This window comes from Brachyhypopomus gauderio, chromosome 6 (assembly GCF_052324685.1).
Source record: "Brachyhypopomus gauderio isolate BG-103 chromosome 6, BGAUD_0.2, whole genome shotgun sequence".
NCBI lineage: Eukaryota > Metazoa > Chordata > Actinopteri > Gymnotiformes > Hypopomidae > Brachyhypopomus > Brachyhypopomus gauderio.
In genome coordinates this window covers 23,993,877-24,015,982 of record NC_135216.1, presented here as the reverse complement: position 1 = coordinate 24,015,982, position 22,106 = coordinate 23,993,877, and the positions used below count along the sequence as shown (strand labels likewise).

Sequence of the window (22,106 nt, the reverse complement as noted above, 5' to 3'; positions counted from 1 at the left end):
TCCAATAGAACCAGACACAGGACAAACAGCACACTGTTGATTTATTGCGTCTGAGCAGGTTTGCACTGCCTGACTGCCCGTTCACTAAATGCTGCTTGTTACTAAGCACTCGTAATTGTCCAGTGTCTTTCTCATGTGAAAGGTAAATGTATGTACACAGGAAATATGGTTTACAAACTGATCATGACAGAATGTCCCACTGATACCACATATGTCCACACAAGTCCTGCTTAATCACAAAGGCTGTTGGCTCATTTTAAAACAGACACAAAACTGTAGAAAAAAGTTTGTTTTTGCCGAAGGAAAATGTAGCATTTATGTTCATAAAATAAATCCATGATTTCCACTTTTCAGACAAGAGTGATCATCTGAGGTACCGGCATTGTTTACGTCACCTGATCTTTGGCCTTTTCACTTTATGGATTTCACCTGATGAATGAGGACACTAAGTCTTAAAGAACAATGTCATAACACATCTGGATTGCCACTGGACATGAAGAAATCATTTGAAGCACTCGAAAAGCCATAAACCAGATAGCACTCTCATTTGGATAACACTTTAAAACAACAAAATATGTTGATATGCAATAATCTGCAATATACTGGTAAATCACAGCAACACCAACACCTGATCTCTGGGCCAATCTAGCAGAATGACCAACAGCATATCATTTTAAGTGATTCTGATGATATCTGAGAAGGCAGAGATTTCTGAAGACAGTCTCTGTAGTTCTGTTCCATAGAGAATAACTTCAGGCCTGGGGCTAAAAGCTGGAGAAGGTGGGGGTGGGTGGGTGGGAGAGGGGGGCCTCGTTTACACAGATGGAGACCGTTCCTTGTTGAAAGCTTTAAAAAAAATAAAAGGTTTGTTTTTTTCATTTTATTGTAGTTTTCACAGCCATATATTAGGCACTGAGGGGTAAATTCAAGACTAAGCCATCAAAAAAAAAACCCTGAAAAGCTTTAATTTAAAGCTTTAAGTATGCAAGTGACAGCTCCAATAGAAGCTTCCAGAATATAATTTGTAATAAATTTTTGTTATTATTATTATTAATTATTATTATTGGTCTGTCACACTGTAGAGCATGCATGGCTCCAGTGCACTTGTTTAGTTAATTATGAGCTAATATTGCCATAGTACATTTTAAGCCACTATAGCCTGAACCTTTAAAACAATGGTTTTTCAATTAATTCTGAGTCTTTTTAGGTTCATAACAAATTACAAGTTACTGTGCCAACTCTGGCATTTGAGTATTCTGATTTAGTGCCTCTTATTTTACAAGACCTCATCCCTAGACTTTACAGCATGGTAGTAGGAGCTTCCTAGAGGAGGTGGACTCATAAACCGTGCCCAGACATATGGTCATCAGTGTCTGTTTATTTCAAATGGCTCGGCCCAATACGTCCTAACTGTAAAAGTCACAGGCGTCCGTGATCTAAGGCCAGTGACGCGTAAACAGTGGTGACACACGCCGTGATTCTGTCTGACGGACCAGAAAGGGAGGGAAATCAGTGTGGTCCAGTGGTGTGACAGATGTTAGCAGTCACCGAGTGTCACTTTTACTCGCTCGTGAAAACAGCAACAGCTTGGAAATAGCTCAAAAGGTTGTGACAGCTCGCACGAGGTTCTGCCTCTTAATATGCCTGTTACTGTGTCATGAAGCTCTGTCTATTAGCACATGGGTGATGGATGGGTATCCTAACTCAGTCCTGGGGCTGTGTCAGTACGTCTGGGCAGAGTACTTCCAACTTCTTATCTTGTCACAAGACTCCAGCAGGGCATCTAATGCTGGATTTGGAAAGTTAGCCATCATTAAGTATGCTTCTTTATTGGCGCTGAGATGTCAGTGAGGTCTACCTTATGGCTAGCACGCTGGGAGTCGTATCTCATTAGGTGGCAACGGAAAACGGTGAGAGCAAAACTTGCTTCTTTCTTCTTTCGTCATCTAGAGACATGGGGTAGTTGTCAGCATTCTCAAGTTGTTTTTGATTATAATAGGTAGTAGTTTTTGCGCGTCATGAAATTTTACCTCAGATCACACTACATATAGATATACCACGTATAAGAAGAGAGCAACCTTTTCCCTATAATTTATCTGTCCATAATTTAACGTCTTATTCATCCTTCCACTACTCCTTCCTTCTGCTCAGCTAAAAGATAATAACTAGATCTGGAACTGGAGCTTTTCAGGTCATAAATGTAATGTATGTAATCTCTGTAACCACCTTTTTTCACCCACCTTCCAGTCAACACACTCATGCCACATTTAACCACTGGTTTTTACGACATCTCTGTTGTGATTGCCTATTAATGGGGATTGGGTGGAATACATGATATCCTGTTTGTGCCTGAAATCCACAAATTCTTTTATGAAAAAAAAAAAGAAGCTCACTGCCATGGCAACTTGTGGCAAACATGCTTTATGGTTCATTTACAAGGTAAAGTAAGCACACATATGGCAGATTAAGTAGTGTATGATTTCACTGACAAGCTATCTGGAAATAAACGGTCGAAAGAAGTTCCACACACACACGCATCTGCAAAAAGTTGCTTATTCCATATGCTGCACGTTTCATTTTGAGCCAGGGCTTGGCCGTTTCCCATTTGCTTTATAATTTAGTTTGAGCTCACTCTTCAGCCATCGAGCGGCTATCTCTTTTCCTTACTCCCTCCTCTTTGTTGTCAATCTCAGCCTTTATTGCCAGGACGCCGCCCTGACTCGGTGGACATCATGTGAAACCATGGTGGACAGGAGGCAATAAGCCGGAGAAAGGCGGCCATGTCGGGCTGGGCATCCATTCAGCCTGGCCTCTCTCACCGCCTTCTGTGTTCCTATCCTGCATTAAAGATAAAGAGGAGAAATCAATGGGGGCCCGGCGAGTTAGATAAAAGCCGGCTGTGAGGGGAGCAGCCGTGGTGGAGGTGGTAAATTAAAGCGATCAGAAATAACCTCGGCCTCTCGGAACATAAAGCAGCCCGGTGTCACAGCTGTCTCCATCTCCTGGGCTGATCGGACTGTGCTTCACCTGGTCTGAGCCCTCGTCTTGTGTAGTTACCCCAAGAGCCTGTTTCGGGCTGGAGTACGTGGATATGAGGGTGTGCACAATCTGCCCATGAACCATTAGTGTCACATTCTGGTTATGTATACTAAAATCACAAAAGGATTTGATATGTATAGTAAGGGAAAAAGGTTTGGTTGTGTGTGTGTGTGTTACATCAACAAGGGTTTGGTATGTATGTTAAATCATTGAAGGGTTTAATTCATTCAGACTCATGTTTGTTTTAAGAGAAGCATTGAAGTGTGTTAAGTTCCAAGGTCTATTTACCAGCTGAAGTAGCTTATCTTAGATTTTGACTGCTGAACAAATTTAAAATCAATCGCTGTGGTTCATGAACATAACACTTTACAAACAAAACCACTTACACTTGATGTGTAGCAGAAACCATGTGTTCAGTGATCTCCATTTAATTTCCCCAAAGCACTGTAAGATTATCTTAACTCTACCTTAAAGTGTTCAAAGCAATACTTAAACATGACCTGTTACAGCTTTACAGGAATCCCATGTTCGACTCCTGACAGAAACCTCTGTCGACATCCCAGAAAATATTATTTCCTGTATAATTTACTCCACTCATCCTTAGGATGATAAATGGTTTTAATAAACATTTAAAAAACAGTCCAAATCAAGACAGAATATAATGATTATATCATCTAAGTGAACTACGTAGCAAGATGGAAAGTCATTATCATTTACTTTCTGTCAGAATTGACATTGTTAAACTTTTCACATAGTTACATTACAAAAAATATTTTAAAAACCAAAATAGGTGGGAGTAATTTCTTAGCCATAGCAGCATTCTTAACTTCTCAAGGGCATCTCTCCAGATAACCCAAACTCCGATTATGAGTCCCATTTTGGAGGCGGAAACAGATCATTCCAAGCTCTTCTGTGTTTAATAACCAAAACGATGGTTAAACAAGGTACTTGTGATTTTTTGAGAGCAGAGTTAGTTAGAGGGAATCGATAATGCATCATTGGAAATGTGGTGCGATATAAGCCGGTCCTTTACTCATCCTGGCAATCCATCATTTGGCCGTACAGATAGGTCAAACAGAATTATATTGCTTCAAAGGTTCCCCTTATCTCCCAGCGGCAGGAGAGTAACACAGACGCGGATCAATGGGCTTACATATTGTTGCAAGTGTGCTGTAACCAAACGGTTTGGTTCTGATTTACGGTCTTTTGAATCTTGGGACACAACAGATTTTTTTAATCTCGTGTGATCATGTAACAACAGTTTATCACTGCGGTTTATTTTTATTTTATTCAAGTTTTAAGTATAAGCTTTTAGTCTTCGTAGTTGTCCGTCCTATGATAAGTGCGATTCTGTATATTCAACTCCTGAACATGAACTGATCAAGTTTACGCACCCATAAAAGAATGTAACAGAAGGGTCTAACGGTTTGTGTAGCCATCCCAGAGGTCGCCCTGCGCAATGGGCTGAGGACAGAGGAAGCCCGGCGCAGCTCTCCGGGACTCCTGCCCGCTTTTATGCACAAAGAGACGGACAAAAGGCAGCGAACATCCCCTCATGTCAGACTCTTCTGTGTTGACATTCATTGTCGCCATAGAACTAAAGTCTAAGGACACTTTCGGAAAACAGTAAAGCCGGGTATAAAATCCTTAAGCGACAGTCAAGTACGCACTAACCCCCCACACGAGTATTTGAAAGTGGATATGAGCGCTATGGCCGACGTGGGTTACTTTTACTGACCAGCAAACTGTCAGAGGCCATTTGACCAGTGTCCATCAAACATTAGCGCTGTAGCCCACTAGTATTAGAATAGATTTACGTTTTACATACCGTAAAGGTGGATTCAACTGCAACAGGAACAAATTCAATTTTAGTCAGCTTAATATTCGTGTAAATTCGACAGAAAGTTCCAAATACAGATGGAACGGAATTTTTTGAAAGGAGTTGAGAAGTTACGTGGAATATAAATGTATTTAAAGACTTTGTGTGCTGTTACAATTAAAACGAAAGAAGAAGCTCTGTGTGACATGAAACGAGGACTACTTTGGCGTCTGAGGTACTTGTTTGGGTCCCGTGTATGCTGCCGCGGTGTCGTACGCGGGCAGAGAGCGGAGGCAGGGGCGCGGAAGCGAAGCGGCTAATTACCAGTCCATCCCTCATTTCCATATCCTGAGTGTGTCCGCTGGAACGCAGCCAATCCCCCTGCGCGCGCACGGCACCGCGAACTCACGGGATAGACCTCCGACATGCGCAAACCGCACAACGCTAACACCATCTAATATCCCATATTCACTGACCCGGCACTGTACGTATTGCATCCGTCCACTACCGATGTATCTAGAGATACTCGTGCCGACGCGGAGCGTACCAGAATGTCCCGACGCAAGCAAGCTAACCCTCAGCATCTCAGATCGGACGAGGAAGGAGAACGGTCCAGGAACAGTCCAAACAACGGTACGCGCGCTCCGAGTGCAATGGTTATTGTGGGGATGATAAAACCTTTGATATGTGCAGATCGGTTAACCCTAACAAGTTTGCATAGGTTATAGGTTATAGCAAGTGTGTAGCAATGATTCTTGGTCGTTTTTTCTTGTTCAAATTATCTGACATTCTTTTGGGTTGACATAGACCTTGAATAAGTAAGACCAAGGTTGTAAGTTGTAGACCAAGGAAGAAAGTTTTCTATCTAAAAAACTTTTTAATAGTAGTATATGAATTCGTAGTCTTGTATACAGACAAGAAAGAAATCAAGATAAATATAAAATATGACAAAGTATTCATTCACAGTGAGACGGTATGCAATATTGTGCGAATACAGAATTGTTGCATCTTATTTATGTATTATTCGTGCTGATGTCCTAAATACAGTTATTGCGAGACAACTTTTTCCAACTTTCGGGATTTGTTTTTCCGTCACTGACCAGCGTGTAATTAAGCTATGTATTTTCTTTTCGCTTGTGCTGACCTCGTATGAGTGTTGTCTAATTCGTCCGAAACCCAATCGTCTAAGAACTATAAATATTCATCTAATAATAATAATGACAATAATAAAATAATAATCAAAAGTCAAAGTTTTGACACAGTTTCTTGTGAAATGTAATAACAATAATATTAATATTGATAATAAAAATAAGAATAAAAACAAATTTGCTGTAATATTTGTATTTGGCATTTGTAACGGTTTAATGGAAATTATATAGACTTGTTCGTTTTTATTGATGTTGACGGTAATGTCTTGGGCAACTAAGAATTTTGAAATAATTAAACAATATATATTTATAATAGATCGTTTAAAATAGTTTTATCACTGCTAGGCTGATTAGACTGTCACAAATTGCTCAGACTGTTTTGAAGTTTGGTTATAAGCCGAGTTCATTTCTGTTTTGTTAACCGTATGCGAAATTATACATTAAATTAGCTATGTTTAGCACGACAAACTGCTCTGTTTAGTTGAAAAACATCTTTTCTGTGTTTGAGTTTCATGTGGATTTTAATTAGCCCAAAAGAAGCAATCACTCCATTCTCAGGCCTGATACTCCTAGAGAGTGTAATTAAATGTTCGATGGCCTTTTTTATGTCTTACTGGTAATGTTTCGAGCGAAATAGTCAAACAATATCATGAATGTTGTTTGTAAGCGACTATCTGGTGGGCAATTACATTTACCCTGGTTAGGTTATGGTATATTTTGTTCAAATGCGTGCCTTGTTTTGCTGTTTCGTAAGTTTGTAAGTCAAAAAGCAGTTCAGTCGTATATTTTCGAAAAGCGTTTTTTATATTGTTTGCTGAAAATTTTGATGCATCCATAGATTTCGAAACATCTTTGATTCAGTAAAATATGCGTGGGTAACAGTCACTAAGCTCATTAGGGTAATGACTTTTGTTCTGCTGTTGCGCCATCAACAACAGGCCTTGTTCAACAAGCCACTTGTCTTGTCTCAGCCAAGCCTGAAAACACATTCCGATATTTATACTTATGGCGCAAAACAGTAAAATAGGGGAACACAGGCTTTTCGGTGCATCTAGTTTTGAAATAAATAATAAGGTAATGCGTACACTCTTTACGTTCACGCCTTTCAAGTTCACGTTTTAAAATATTTTAAGCGGGAATATGCTAGGATGAGAGCCTTTAGTAATCTGCTTCTCAGTCGTCTATTATCATTTTATCATTTAGATTGTACACCAACATGTTAGAATTAATCAGCAGCAGAGTTTTCTAGATTTAGAATTAGGATTTATGAAAACTTAAATATAATTAGTGATACATTAATGCTGACGGATTTCTTTTCTGACACTTCGTTTATTTAGACATCTTTTCCAAAGACGTCTTTGCTTGATGTCATCCATGTCAAGCTTTGGACGTCATATTCATCGTTTCAAACCTTGACTATGGGTAAATCTTTAAAGCGCCGTTACTGATCAACATTTCTTGTAGGTGTTGACTGGGTGTGTTTGCCCATCTCGGATAGGCTAACGTTTTGAATGCACATAGGAAAGTTTTTCCCCTTGATTTGTGTGTTGATAGTACGCACCAGACAGTTAACAATACTTAGTACAACAGTGAGGCGAGCAAATCTTTCGTTTGTTAGGCTACAGTGGATGTTGCCACTATAATCTGAATGACTGGAGCGTTGGTTTGCTTCAATCGCTAATGGGGCTTCATTTGAGATACTCGTGCATTCTTCAGTCTGAAGTCTGGTCTCACCTTTCTGTGGTAAAGAGTTATGCCGGACCACCCACACGCTTAATGGAATGAGATGAGCCAGTGACCCACACTGTAACTGCCCTGTGTGGGCAAAGTGAAGAGGGATCACAATACAAGCTGGAAAATCTCTCTTTCTCTCTCTCTCTCTCTCTCTCTTTCTCTCTCTCTCTCTCTCTCTCTCTCTCTCTCTCTCGTTTTTTGGTTGGTAGTGCCAAGTTGAGAAAGGGAAGTACATAATCTGAAAGAAAGATAAAAAGAAAGTTATTTTGATTTAAAATAAACCTAAAGTTAACTTCATATTGAAATAGTCAAACAATAGCATGAATATTGCTCCTCAGGGGTCTCCTACAGTATCCCTATTAAGTGCACAGAGTGACATATTAAGGGCTCAGAGTGACATAAATAAAATGTAAATGAATTAAATAAATTGTATACAGGAAATTTTTTTTTCGAAAATTATAATTTATAGTACCACATTACATAGGCTCTTGTTGATGTGGCCTCGTGTAAAAAATACAATGCTTTCTTTTGTCATCGGGAATATTTTTATATTGACCTCATGGCTTAGCTATTTCAACATTTTAAAATTGAATTTGTGTAGCACTGGGGTCATATAATATCAATCCAAATATTACAGGTTTCAAAATCTGCACAAACCTATCCTACATCTTTTGTATCTGGAAAGTGGCTTTCTTTACTCTCTTTCTTTATGTGAGGCTAATAGGTGTTATCTCTCACTGTGTAAGCGTAATGACATTTTTCAAAAGATATGCAAACTTTACATTTCTTTTCTCAGTTGGAAGTATTTCAAAACATGAAATAATTTAAAATGATTTAGAATGTATTTTATGTCTTTGTTTATTTTTAAATGAAAGCAATAAGGTCAAGGTTCTGTAATTCAGGTACAGAAGATTTCATATCTGGTTTACCAATGCTGAGAATTTCAGAATTAGTTCTTCACATTATCCAGGAAATTAGAGTGTTTGACGGCAATGGAGATTCTGATTAGTCAATCAAAGACTCAATTTGCTCTGGACCTACAAGATGGCTGTGAATTGTATGAAAACATTGGAAATCAATAGCTCCTATGGAATTTCATTAAGCTTCAGGATCCTCAATAAATAAGTCACATAATTTGATGGATTGTGCACAGAAAATTATCAGCTGGGTCTTGGGCACATGACAATGCCGAGTGAGAGCCACTGTAATTGGTCAAGTGGTACAATTGATTAGGTTTATCTGTAGTGTTCGCTCAGCAGAGAAAGCTGCGAGGAATCCATCACCTTAGGAATTTCCATTCATGCTCCTTTGTCTCTGTGGTTCTCCTCAACAGAGCACTTGAGGAAAAGGGGAGACTACTGCAGTGGCAGCGAGAGCCAGGGTGGGTCTGAGGAGACTCACGTCTGTCAAAGGTGCTGTGCCGAGTTCTTCAAGTGGTCAGAGCTGCTGGAGCACCGGAAAACATGTACGGAGGAGCCCCCCGTGCTGATCGTGCAGGAGGATGAAGGACTTCCTGCTCCTCAGGGGTCTCCTGCGGAATCCCTATTAAGTGCTCAGAGTGACCTGGCTGAGAAGGAAAGCATGGAGCTGGAGTCTGAATTAGCAGGAAAGAGTGAAGGAGACATCAGTGTTCCTGAGGGGAATTACGCACTGGGAGCGGATGAACCTATGGAAAGTAATGCACCTGTGGATAAAACATCAGACCCTTCCATCAGCTCTCTTCCAGCAGGTCCCGTCGAGAGTGCCACCTCTTTGCCATTATCTTCTCTAAGCACAAATTATGGTATCCCTAGCACAAATGTAACCTTAGAAATCCTCCATAGTACCAGGGTGGCCGTTGCCCAGTTTTCCCAGAATATTCCAGGTGATGGATCTGGTGGTAAGGTGAGCACGGTGGCAATACCCATGATTCTGGAGCAGCTGGTGGCTTTACAGCAGCAGCAGGTCCACCAGCTGCAACTCATTGAGCAGATTCGCAGTCAGGTTGCTGTGATGAACCGACAACCTACGCAAGCTGCCCTGAATCCAGCTTCCAAGGGATTGGCCTCTGCCTCTTCTACATACCACTTGCAAGGCATGACTCCTCCTCCTGTACTTCCATTATCTGGAGTCATGCCTTCCACTGTGAATGAGCAGGCTGCTGTGACCCACACGTCCGTACTTGAGGATCTAACATTTCTACCTTCGCAGTCAAGTGGTGAACAGCCAATCGCTAAAGGTACCGACGGTACCCCTGTTTCCTTAGCAAATCCAAAACCTCCTCTGCCTACATACACTGCGACATCTTCACAAATGCCTTCTTGTAATGGTCTTCTTTCCAATGCTAGTCATACTCAGCCTCTGACCTCTCCTGGTCCACTGTCAATAACCCCTTCTCCCAACCTGCCACTACTACCTCAAAGCCCTCCTAGCGGGGTTATCTTCCCCAATCCTCTTGCCAGCATTGCAGCTACCACTAATGCATTAGACCCACTAGCTGCTATGATGAAGCATCGCAAGGGTAAAATGTCTAGCGTCTCCATATTTGACACCAAGCCCAGTTCTGAAGACCCATTCTTTAAGCACAAATGCAGATTCTGTGCCAAGGTGTTTGGCAGCGACAGCGCCCTGCAGATCCACCTGCGCTCTCACACAGGTGAAAGACCCTTTAAATGTAACATATGTGGCAACCGTTTCTCCACAAAGGGAAACCTTAAAGTTCACTTCCAGAGGCACAAGGACAAATATCCTCATGTTCAAATGAACCCATACCCAGTGCCAGAATATCTCGATAATATTCCCACCAGTTCTGGAATCCCTTATGGAATGTCTTTGCCTCCAGAGAAAGCAGGGTCAACATGGCTTGACAGCAAACCCGTTCTACCAACACTACCCGCTATGGTGGGCCGGCAGTTGCCCCTTACAGTGACCAATGTGGAAAACCTCAGAGATTCATTTAATAATGTAGCCTCAGGTAGATTTTCAAAAAGGACTTCTCCAACCAGAAATGAAAGTGGATCTCCGAAGGCTCCAGGCCCTGAACCAGATATATATGCTCAATCAGACAGTGAGGTTGGCGTACTTAGGATGACTGTTCCCTTCCAGTCAAGCAAGGGAGGTGAGACCACACCAGTTTCAAAAGTAGAGGATTTTCACCAGGCATCAAACCTTCTGACCAGGCAAGCGGAAAATTACCTTTCTGTAAATTACAACACAACCCCCAAATCTATATCAGAAATCAACACAACAAGGAATACATCAGAGACTACTAATGTGATCACGTCAGTGTTGAAATCCTCTACTCCTCCTCTAAACTCCGACCAGTCCAAATCCAGGTTTCCATTCGGAGATATCCCAGACTCTCTCCATACATCAGAGACATCGAAGCTTCAGCAGCTTGTGGAGAACATTGACAAAAAGATGACAGATCCCAATCAGTGCGTGATTTGCCATCGTGTGCTCAGCTGTCAGAGCGCACTGAAGATGCATTATCGCATCCACACTGGGGAGAGGCCCTTCAAATGTAAGGTGTGTGGCCGTGCCTTCACTACAAAGGGGAACTTGAAGACGCATTGTGGTGTCCACCGGGTGAAACCCCCACTTCAGGTGCAGCATTCCTGCCCCATTTGTCAGAAGAAGTTTACCAATGCGGTTGTGCTACAGCAACACATTCGTATGCACACGGGGGGCCAGATTCCAAATAACCTCCAAACTCTCCCATCAGACACCATCCTGGAAAAAGACACTGACTGGACTTTTGATGAGAAGAGTTTTGACAGCACGAACGGCTATGAGGATGACAGCCTTGATGACATTTCCTATGAAGAGGAAGACGGGGATATTGCAGAAAATGGGGAAAACCCATTTAACTCTTTTTCAGACAGTTCATCACCAATTTCACCAGTACCCCCTGTTGTATCTGAAATGAACACACTAGCCGGTGACTCAGCAGTTAGTCTTGGGCATTTTACTGGACACAAGTCAACAATGAATGACTTTTTTGAAAATGATCGCCCAACTAATGCCTCGCCTTCTGTAAAAGACTTAGAGAGGCCTCTCATGTCAGAGTCAGCCATCTCCATTCATAGGTCTCTCACTCCAGTTGAAATTCACTCTGAGTGCCATCGCAATGTGCCGGCTTTGCTTTTAACCTCAGAATCCCAAGAGAGGGTGGCTACAATTAAATGTGAAATGTCAGAATCTCCTATCCAAAATATTATGAATGGAGCTGTTGATCAGATGAGCAAGTCTTCAGTTAAGAAAGAGAGTAGTTTTAATGTACAGTATTTCATCAAGGAGCATGGTAAGATAGTAGTATTTCTTTTAATAGTGTACGGTGCAATGATACATATTTGTTCAAATAATATTTATATAATAAGAGATTATACTTCCAGCAACCATCAAGCTTAAAACAATTTGTTGCTATTTATTGCAGTCTTTAATTTATACATGATGATGATGATGATATTTAAAATAGTGTACATTTAAGATTTATTGCTGCTTTCCCAGGAGCAAGCCAGAGGTCCTCTGATATGGATACTAGCAACATACAGGCCTCTGTTAAAATGGAAGTGGAAGGCTACAGTAGATCATATGGAGTGAAAGAAGGACCTTTTTTCCCATTTGGATCCATTCAGTCTTCACCCAGACCCTCTGAAGCATCCATCCCAGATGTCACTTCACTGCTCGGTAATCCGCCACCTCGACGAACTCCGAAGCAACACAACTGCAATGTATGCGGGAAGAACTTCTCCTCAGCGAGTGCCCTGCAGATCCATGAGCGCACGCACACCGGTGAAAAACCCTTCGCTTGCTCTGTCTGTGGCCGGGCTTTCACGACAAAGGGAAATCTTAAGGTACGTAAACGCGCTGTGCCAAAAATGAGAATAAAGCAAACTGTTCTCCAAGGGGCAGGGGATAGAGAAATGTTGAAACACAGGTTATATAAATGTATAAACTGTTCATACACCGACATATTCTTACTATATAAAGATATACTGTATACTGACCATAGCCTTGTTGCTTCTTGTCTTGTTAAACGTCAGGTGCACATGGGCACCCACATGTGGAATAACACACCTGCACGAAGAGGCAGACGTTTGTCTGTGGAAAACCCGCTGGCGCTTCTGAGTGGCGAGGCTCTCAAATTCAGTGAAGTGCTTCAGAAGGACTTAGCGGCGCGGGCCTTGAACGTGGACCAGAACTTTTGGAGTCGATACGCAGCAGCCATTAGCAATGGCTTAGCCATGAAGAACAATGAAATATCAGTTATTCAGAATGGAGGATTGACTCAGCTCCCAGCCATGAACATAGCCGCGGACAAGGCCAGCACAGGCAACAGCCCACCAATCACAACGCTGGGGAAAACAAACGTAGATCTTGGGACTGGCCGACACTTTTCCATGCTGATAGATGAAAATAAAGAGATTAGAATAAACTGAATGCAATGGAGTGGAAACATGTAGAACTTAATCTGAATGGATGATTAATGGATTATTTTAGGATGCCCAGTTTCCTTTGTTCTTCTTTGTGGTCTGGTTAGTTATTTGCTCCTTTTTGTGAGCAGTTACAAGATACAAAAACTATGATTGGGCAAGGTAAAAACTGAACACTTTACCAGCAGTACCAGAATGCAATTCATGAACAATCTGTAACTCTGTTTAAACTTTGTATTGAACACACGTTAAGAAAGGTTGTACATTTTATATATGAAGGAAAATCAAAAAAGTATTCTGATTGTATATCAATGATCTAGTTACTACTGAAAGCAAATGTGTTCAGTATGTCCCCCGTGCTAAAGGTACACTTTGTGATTTTACAATGAAGCTTTGGCCATGTTCTAAAGGTGAAAGAAGGCATTTATGCTGTTCAATGACTATATATGTAGATATATATGTATTTAGAACTCCACTTGTATGTTAGCCAATGTTATCAATAAGATACATTTACAGAGGGTACCTAAAATTACTACTGAGATTCAAACATTGAAACAGGACTGACATCATGGAATGTCAGTAATAGTTTCTATCACTGATAATAACTAAGGGAAAAAAATATTGTTTTTTAATTGTTTTTGTTTTGTCTTTTTAAATTATTTCTTCTTATGCCATAGGTTTCTTTCAAAACCTTCTTTTCAAAAATTCAAAATGGTTAAACAACCCTATCTCAAAACATAAAGGGAATACAGTAAACAATACTCAATAATCAGAATTAAATTAAGTGAAATGAAAGGTGAATTGTTTTTAAGTGTCATATTCCTTGGGTGAAAGTAAATCAAAACAGGTTTATTGTGAGTTTTCTTGATAGAAAATGGTTGTAAGGTGATACCCATTACTTAAAATGTGCTGGCTTTGCAGTGATTTACAGTGAGCACTTTTACCTGACGTTGGTCTGGATGAAGGTTGGGTTGACAGATAATGTATTAAAACAGTACTTAGTGTCATGTTGGTTTATAATCATGGAGTAGGAACCGTACATTTGATGGGACTGCTTTAAAAAATAAATTCACTCGAAAGATTGCAGTAAAAAATGTTTCAAAATCATTTAGTGTATATTTAGCAAGCTAGGACAGAGATAAAGTTCAAAGATATCATCTTATATGATCCTATTACTTTTCATGCAGAATTGCTCTTTAAAATAAGGCAAAACCACTAAGGGCAAACTGGCATAATAAAAAATTTGTCTCTGAAAATATTAAAGATGATAAATCATAATGCACTGCTTATTGGCAAAATACACATTTCGTAATAGTGGCCTGCCTTTTTCTGTTCACTTTGAAGATTAACACTGATAAATGGTATATTAACTATAGTTTCTGTCTTAAAATCCAAATCAGGAATCCCTGTAAATAACTTTACAGTTTTGGTGCTCTACAACATACAGCATAATTCCTCTGTTGGAAAAAGAAACCGTGGAATTATTTCATGACTACTGTACAGCTATGTATGTTAGAGTTATCTTAAATGTGTAAACATATTTTCCTGTCTGTGCCTGGGGAGAAAGCTCTATCAAAATATCTATAACACAAAATTAAGAGTATGTGGTGAAAGAAATTGGAATTATTTGTAGAGACTTTGCATTTTACTTTATACATCTCGTCGCAGTTGTTTTGATGTTTACCATTATAGTGCTGATTACCATTATAGTGCTATTTTGTGCTTTTAGATTACATTGTAATTAGATTTAACTCGATAAACATAAACAAAGGTACAGTTAAAGTAAAACCACATTTACTGTGTCCTTTGCATGAAACAAGACACTATTTTTATATTACAGCATATTTACATGGAATCAGGAAGAAGCAGCATAATGTTCTTTTGCTGGACTGACAGTATTTTTACATGATGAGGCACAAATTACAAATGCACTGGCATTTATATCTAGGTTGCTATAATGTTGCCTCCTTCAATAAACATGTCTGATTTACAGTGTGTTTTCTTAAACTGATTTGTACATTGAGTGTGCATTGCTACTTCATGCAGCTTTACCTGACAAAGAAGGTACGTGGCCCAAGATTATTTTAAAGCCACAAGCAGTTTGACACAACCACCACACAGCTATAATCAGTTAGGTGCTTTTATATAAAATGCCAGAGGTTAGATTAAGTTAACTTGTATCACAGTATCTTTTATGTCCAGGTGTATGTAGTGATTTAGCGATTGATATCTTTTCTCTGTTAACTCTCTGTTAACTTTTCAGTGAGGTATTATCATGCTTGTAGATGTTTGATAGAGTAAATCTGGAGGCAACTTGTGTATATTTATAAACACACACACACATGGACGTAATTTTGATTTCAAAAGTGGGGGGGATATGGATTCGTCGCTATTTAAATATTTGGTTTTAACCGTAAAAACTGGGGGGGACCAAAGCCGGCTTTTGAAAAAGTGGGGGGGACATGTTCCCCCCGCCCCCCCCCCCCCCCCCCCCCCCCAAAATTACGTCCGTGCACACACACACACACACACACACACACACACACACACACACACCTGTGTATATACATATATTCATTCATATATATATATATATATATATATATATATATTCATTCACACATACATACATACATACATACACACATTTTTATATATACACACACACACACACACATACATACACATATAATATATATATATATATATATATATATATATATATATATATATGAATGAATATATATATATATATATATATATATATATATATATATATATATATATATATATATATATATATATATATATATGTGTGTGTGTGTGTATGTATGTATGTATGTATGTGTATATGTACATATATGTATATAAATATAATAATCTATCATTTTTAATGTAATTTTCTCTTCTTAGCTAATCCACTTTCAGATGAGTAACGTCAGCAATTTTACAATCAGCTTCCACATCACTTCATCTCTTGACTACTCTTGGGTTCTCGTGACGTAATTCCGTACACAGCCAAGATGGCTGACCACATTCCCCTGAATCCAGTACGAAACAATCCTAAGAAAGCCGCTTATTACAGTGCTGGCAGACCTGTCAGGTTAGAACCACGTTGACGTTTTAATTGACAGGAGACCACGTTTTAAATGTGTATTTCTGAGTTGTAGTACATTTAAATGCTGCTTTACATCCACTGATGCGTGTATTTGTTGGTGTTCCGGGGTGGTATCTTGCTAGTTGGCTAAGCTATAGTCGTCGCTGGCTTCATTGACTTGATTGAGTTGGTATCCGGTTACATCGACTTCAGCTGTCAGAATGGCACCGATAACGTTTCATACTGTGCAGTATCGTTAAATACATTATAAATACATTGCACATATGTATATTTAATTGCTTTTGACGAAGATTAAAGTGTTTTGTCGGTTATTAACAGCTAGCTAGCTAACCTAACTACCAAACCTAGTGTCACATGAGTTGTGATCGCCACTGTCGCCTGCTACACTTCACACGAGTAACGACCTGGACGAGGACACCCAGGCTGTCCGCTTTTGTTCAGGGTGCCATTTGGGTTTGGATCTCTTCAACGGGCCGTCACGCACCAGTACAAATGATCAGACGTCTTACTCTGGCCTTATCTCGTGTTGTAGAAAACAGTAAAGAAATAAAATAGATCGTGTTGTCCGTTGAACTTTGTGTAGCACCAAAACGAAGCACAGGTTGGCCCTCCGTTTTTCTTGTGTCCCTTGTGGAATCTGCTATGAAAAGTTCCTGAGACCTTGAAGATGCAGCTGATGCTAGATTTCTTCTAGCTAGCAGTCCAGCTGTCTACATCAAGTGAATCTGACGTAACTGATGCTGGTCATGTTGTTCATACGATGCAGGCATGATGTAGTTATGTACCCACAACGTTGGGATTTTTGCTTTAAGACTTGTGGTCTAATCATTAGTCTTTTACTCGGTCTGCTCTACCAGGGCCTGTCACATTTATGACAATTGTAGTGGGTTGTTCAGCCTCTGTACAAGTTAATGTCATTGACGCACTCATAGAAGTGAAGAAATGATATCTGCATTTTGTCTTTTGAAGTTCTTATATTTTGAATTTGTAAACATTAGTTGTGACAACTCTAATTTATTAGGTGACTGCATTCAGAAGCGGTATTTCATTGTACACTTATAAACTTTCATTGTGCATGAATATTTTTTCATTGTGATATGTTTGATGCTGCAAATGACATCACCCAAAACAGGTCTGTTCCTAAATGACAAAAGGCTGAATGTCAATACACATGTATTTTTTTCTTAGCTAATATGAATTTTATTCATATAACCAAGTCTTAGTGTTGGGAAGTATTGTTGTGTAAACCTTTGTCAGTGTAGTGTCAAACACACACATTACCAGCCATGGCTTCTATTAAAGCTGCCGCTTACGCACTATCGTGCAACAGCTCAGCATGCTTGATGGAGATGGCTAACCCCCCCCCCAATCTTGTGTGTGTGACCTAACAGAGTCTTGCTGTTGTCTGGAATCACTCTGAATTGATAGGGAGAGAGAAACAAATTATTTTTTCACCCAACGACAGCATGGCCAGTTGCCTGATTTCATGTCAGTTTTCATACTGCCCTGCAAAGTTAGCTAGCTAGCTTGCATTGTCCTTTAACATTGTTCCCAGGATATTCTAGAGGCGCCACCACGCCTAGATAGGTTACCACTGTTCCCGCATGCTTTATTTTTGTCTTCAGAAGCAGGGAGACGGCTGGGACTGCAGGTTATCTTCGGGAACGTCCTGATGTCTGGTGTGCATCGTAGCTCTCTTCTGAAGCCATGGTAGCATGGGGCATGCAGCCCTGCTACCGGTATGGAGCAAAATTTAGATTTGGGGATTTTTTCACCATTTATCTGGCAAAGACCAACGAATGCTTTCAAATCCATCGCAGTAGGGGGGCATGGGTTGCAATATCGAGAAAGAAGCTTTTCAAAAGAGACGGCTCCAAAGTCAGCAGTCTAGCCCAATTCATGGTAGCATGAGAGCAGTGTGAAGCCAGTGTCTTGTTTGAGCCTGTGGAGCGTCCTGCTTGTTGCAGTGAAACTACAGAGTACATCGCTATGTGCTCTTGTGTCGCCTGAAAAGAAGTACTAATGATGGTGTAAGAAGCTGACTGATCAAATTGATTTAAAAGCGTGGGTTTGATGAAGGCATTCGTTGGTCTTTTGGTAGATAGCCTAAACGGTGAAAGGAATTCTAATCTTGGCTAAAATGTTGTGATTAATGGAAGGTCCAGAACTACGTGATGTTTGTGTGAGTTACAAAATTGCATTTCAGTTTCGTGACTTGAAAGCAGTTTATCTGCTTAAATACTAAACTTTCCTTTTCATAGGACTTGACACTGGTATTTCAGTGACCTATCGAATAAAATCACAGCATAAGGAGGTCTGAGACTGAATATGATTGTTTTACAATACTGAAGTATAGGTCTGGATTTAAGGATAAACCCTACAGCACCTGTGCATGGTTCCTAGGACAGTGGTAGTTGAAGCCACAAATGTTCTTTGATTTGTTGTTGATTCCTTGTCCTATGCCGATGTTATTTTAGGTAAGCAATTTGCATCTTTATACAACTATTCAAATCCGTTTGACCTGTAGTGCCTTCGCCTTTTAAATCCTGGCTTCTTGTGCCGCGTAGTGTGTGAGAAAAGCTGTCTATGGTGGTCATTTAAATTGAGTTGATGGTCATGATGAATTGTTCTGTTTTAAGTGAGAGCAAGACTACAGGACCTAAGTGGAGGGAGGGCTCTAATCGGTAGGCCGATGTGTGGCTGGAATCTGATATCCTCGGGAGACTTGGGCTTGTGTCACAATAGCTTTCTGCTGCACGGCTCTGGAGATGTGTGCGAGTGTGCGCAAAGTGCTCTCAAATTAACACTCTACCACCTCTTCTTTTTCTTTCCTTTTTTCCCCGTTGCTTTGTTTCTCTTCATCTGCTGGGTGTGGAGTGTTTTAGTCTGCCTGCTTCTCCCTTTTTCATCCAAGTGATGTTTTGTAATGAGCGATTTTTGTAGGTAGTACAAAAGGTAAAATGCAGGACTTCACAGAGGTCGCACTTTTGAGGTATTTCTTCTGGGGTTGGCGTGTCATGAGGACAACTTGTATTCTCGTGGCTGAGGATTAGAAACACAGGCCTGGGTTTGTGAGGGCTTCCTTTAGCCGTATTAACACTGTATGCAAACAGTAATCAAGTCAGCATCATGTCAGCAGTTTAACTGTGGTTCAAGGTGCATTCGCTTCTCACAGTTCCCGAGTGAAATTAGGCTAGATACAAATAATCTTGCACAACTCCAATGTTGCAATCGAGCCATCGATCTTCAGTTATTTGCCCGTGCTTACTTTTTAAAGGTCAATTGAGATGTGCGTCTTCGGTTTTAGCACAAGCGTCTCACCGGTTCCTTTCAGCCCTCACTCGTGTGCCTCGCTCTCCTCGCAGGTACCAGAGCGAAGATGATGTTTCCAACCTCGATGAGATGCCCCTGATGATGTCCGAGGAGGCCTTCGAGAACGAGGAGAGCGACTACCACACGCTGCCCCGAGCCAGAGTTGGCCACAGACGCAGGGGCCTGGGCTGGTTCATCTGCGGAGGCTGGATGGTCCTGTGTGGAAGGTTAGTCTTCAGCTTAGCATCAACCTTCAGCCTTGGACTGACAAAGAAATGAGTGAGAACACGGCATGGGTCAGGGAGAGGTTCGCAGAGGGAGACGTTATAGGGTCTGTACGAGATGCTGATGATCATCTAGTAGGATAAATCAGATAATGAAATTTGTGTGTATGACATTGCATTTATATGCAGGCAGCGTGGTGTAGAACAGGGTTTGATTAGTGTTTTTCGGAACGTGGGAATGTGGATATATATGTTGATGTATAGCTGTAATGAGCAAAAGGATTTTACCACATTGCCCCTTTAAACCTATAAAAAGACATTGGAAGGGTGTGAGAGAGTGCGTGCGTGTGTGTGTGTGTGTGAGAGAGAGAGAGAGAGAGAGAGAGAGTGCTTGTGCGTGTATGTGTGTGAGAGAGAGAGAGTGCTTGTGTGTGTATGTGAGAGAGAGAGAGAGTGCTTGTGCGTGTATGTGAGAGAGAGAGAGTGCTTGTGCGTGTATGTGAGAGAGAGAGAGATTGCTTGTGTGTGTATGTGAGAGAGAGAGAGAGTGCTTGTGCGTGTATGTGAGAGAGAGAGAGAGAGAGAGAGAGAGTGCTTGTGCGTGTATGTGAGAGAGAGAGAGAGAGAGAGAGAGAGAGTGCTTGTGCGTGTATGTGAGAGTGCTATGGCAAGGTTGGCGGTGAACCTCTATAACGCATCAGTAACTGTGCATGCAGTACACACACTAAGCTAAGGTCATGTTTTTGCTTTAGCACCATTAGTCAGACGAGGCTCCTGGCCCCTGGACTGGGACTGAGTTTTGGGTGAAAGCTCCTGGTAATCCACTCCTGTTTACAATACTAAATTACTGACAGTGACTCCTTTTCTATGTTTTTACTAAATGATGAAAAAATACAGAATTGAAGGAGACTTTTATTTTGCCTTCAAGTGACACTGAGCTTACTTATCAGTACTGCATCTCCATCGTAAGCTGCACATAGATTTTTTTTCTCCACCTAATGAACAAATCGGATTTCGCACAGCTCACCAGTTTGATGCTTTCCAGTAATTTTCTGTGCTTAGGCAAAGGATTATGAAACGAACAAATAATTCAAGCAGAGTGATTCTGCTTATTTAAACGGGCCAATTATTTGAACAACGTTCATTTGAGCAAATAATCTCTCTTATGAATCAGGGCGCTGGCACTCGCAGACAGAGGGCAGATAGGCCAACGCAAATATTATCGTATTTTTTCAGAGTCGATGTAATTTATTTTAATGCTAGCCAAACCAATCAGCATGACTGTGTACACTATCCAGTGGGCTGGCTCCCACCTACCAGGAGCCGGAGAACACGAGGCAGACTTCAGGTAGAATGTAAAACAGATCAGAAAAGGTCAACAAACTGCCGTTTGACCTTCAAAGTGTGAGCCGGTTAGTTTAGCGCGGGCGGTCGCGGATTGGCGCGCAGCCGGCGGGAAGCAAACGTAAGAGGGCTCTGACGATTGGTTTTGTTCATCGCTATAAAACAAAAACAAACTAGCAAAAGGGGAAAAAAGCTTGTATAAATAGAGTTGTGCTTGTTGTGTGACCTTGGTCTTGACTTTACTTGAACTTGAGGGTTTCACGACCCTCCCATTTTTTCCCCATTCGTGGTGAATGTTAAGGAAACGTTAACATGAAGTGTCTTGGAGGCCTTTACATAGTGGTTGAAAGAGATCCTAAGTCTCATTTGTTGTTCTAAATACCAAAACTGCAGTCCTTGAGGACCTGTTTGCACTTTTCTCTGCTTTTACTTTCTGAGCAGATGTTGGATATTTTAAATCCCCATTCTGGCGTCCTGATTGGACGCCATGATTTGCATATTTGAAGCCCACGCTCGGTCTTTCTGATTGGTCGCTGTGGTTTGCATATTTTAAGTCCCAGTTGTGGCTTCCTGATTGGCCGCTGCACTTTCTCTGGCTCTTCCCGGCCTCAGATGCTGTGACTGCCTGCTCCACACGTGCCGGAGGAGGAAGGAGCTGAAGGCCCGCACCGTGTGGCTCGGCTGCCCGGAGAAATGCGAGGAGAAGTACCCCAAAAATGCCATCAAGAACCAGAAATACAACATCCTTACCTTCGTACCCGGGGTAAGTCCTCACGCCCCGGCGGCCAGCTGGTGCCTGGCCCTTACTCATCCCTGACCTCAGTCTCACGACTGTTTAAAGTGAAATCTCAACCCGCCGTGCACAGAACAGATTTCCCCTGTAATCAGGTTAATGTGCAACTATCTGTGAACTGAAGAGGCGGCGACACTCTACAGTATCTTTTTCCACCCGCT

The 22,106-nt window shown here is 41.0% G+C and overlaps 2 protein-coding genes and 1 long non-coding RNA gene across 9 annotated transcripts in view; 2 read left to right on the top strand and 1 right to left on the bottom strand.

Moving 5' to 3' along the window:
- Positions 1-2,414: 2,414 nt before the first annotated feature.
- Positions 2,415-5,485, bottom strand: LOC143517384 (uncharacterized). 2 transcript variants are annotated; one of them, XR_013131930.1, is made up of 4 exons: positions 5,081-5,485; positions 4,868-4,884; positions 2,952-3,076; positions 2,415-2,838 (listed from the first exon to the last, which is right to left on the bottom strand). It is a non-coding gene; the product is annotated as an uncharacterized LOC143517384 (long non-coding RNA). The 2 variants fall into 2 exon arrangements; XR_013131931.1 differs by lacking the exon at positions 2,952-3,076 and having other exon boundaries at positions 4,868-5,143.
- Positions 5,236-15,131, top strand: sall3b (spalt-like transcription factor 3b). The gene is made up of 4 exons (XM_077009837.1): positions 5,236-5,491; positions 9,074-12,022; positions 12,229-12,575; positions 12,765-15,131. Exons 1-4 carry the CDS (start codon positions 5,410-5,412, stop codon positions 13,158-13,160), a joined length of 3,774 nt encoding a protein of 1,257 aa, XP_076865952.1. The 5' UTR covers positions 5,236-5,409; the 3' UTR covers positions 13,161-15,131.
- A 1,014-nt stretch (positions 15,132-16,145) lies between these two features.
- Positions 16,146-22,106, top strand: part of atp9b (ATPase phospholipid transporting 9B) — a 33,879-nt gene continuing 27,918 nt past the window's right edge. For 3 of the 6 annotated variants that reach the window (XR_013131929.1, XM_077009833.1, XM_077009832.1), the window contains exons 1-3: positions 16,146-16,257; positions 19,638-19,811; positions 21,765-21,915. Coding sequence is in view for 5 of the 6 variants with exons in the window: in XM_077009833.1 (XP_076865948.1) it covers positions 16,178-16,257; positions 19,638-19,811; positions 21,765-21,915 (405 nt within the window). In the remaining variant the exon portion in view is untranslated. Of the gene's footprint in view, positions 16,258-16,415; positions 16,759-17,897; positions 18,012-19,637; positions 19,812-21,764; positions 21,916-22,106 lie in introns of those variants that run through there. The other 3 variants (XM_077009834.1, XM_077009835.1, XM_077009836.1) reach the window with 3 other exon arrangements.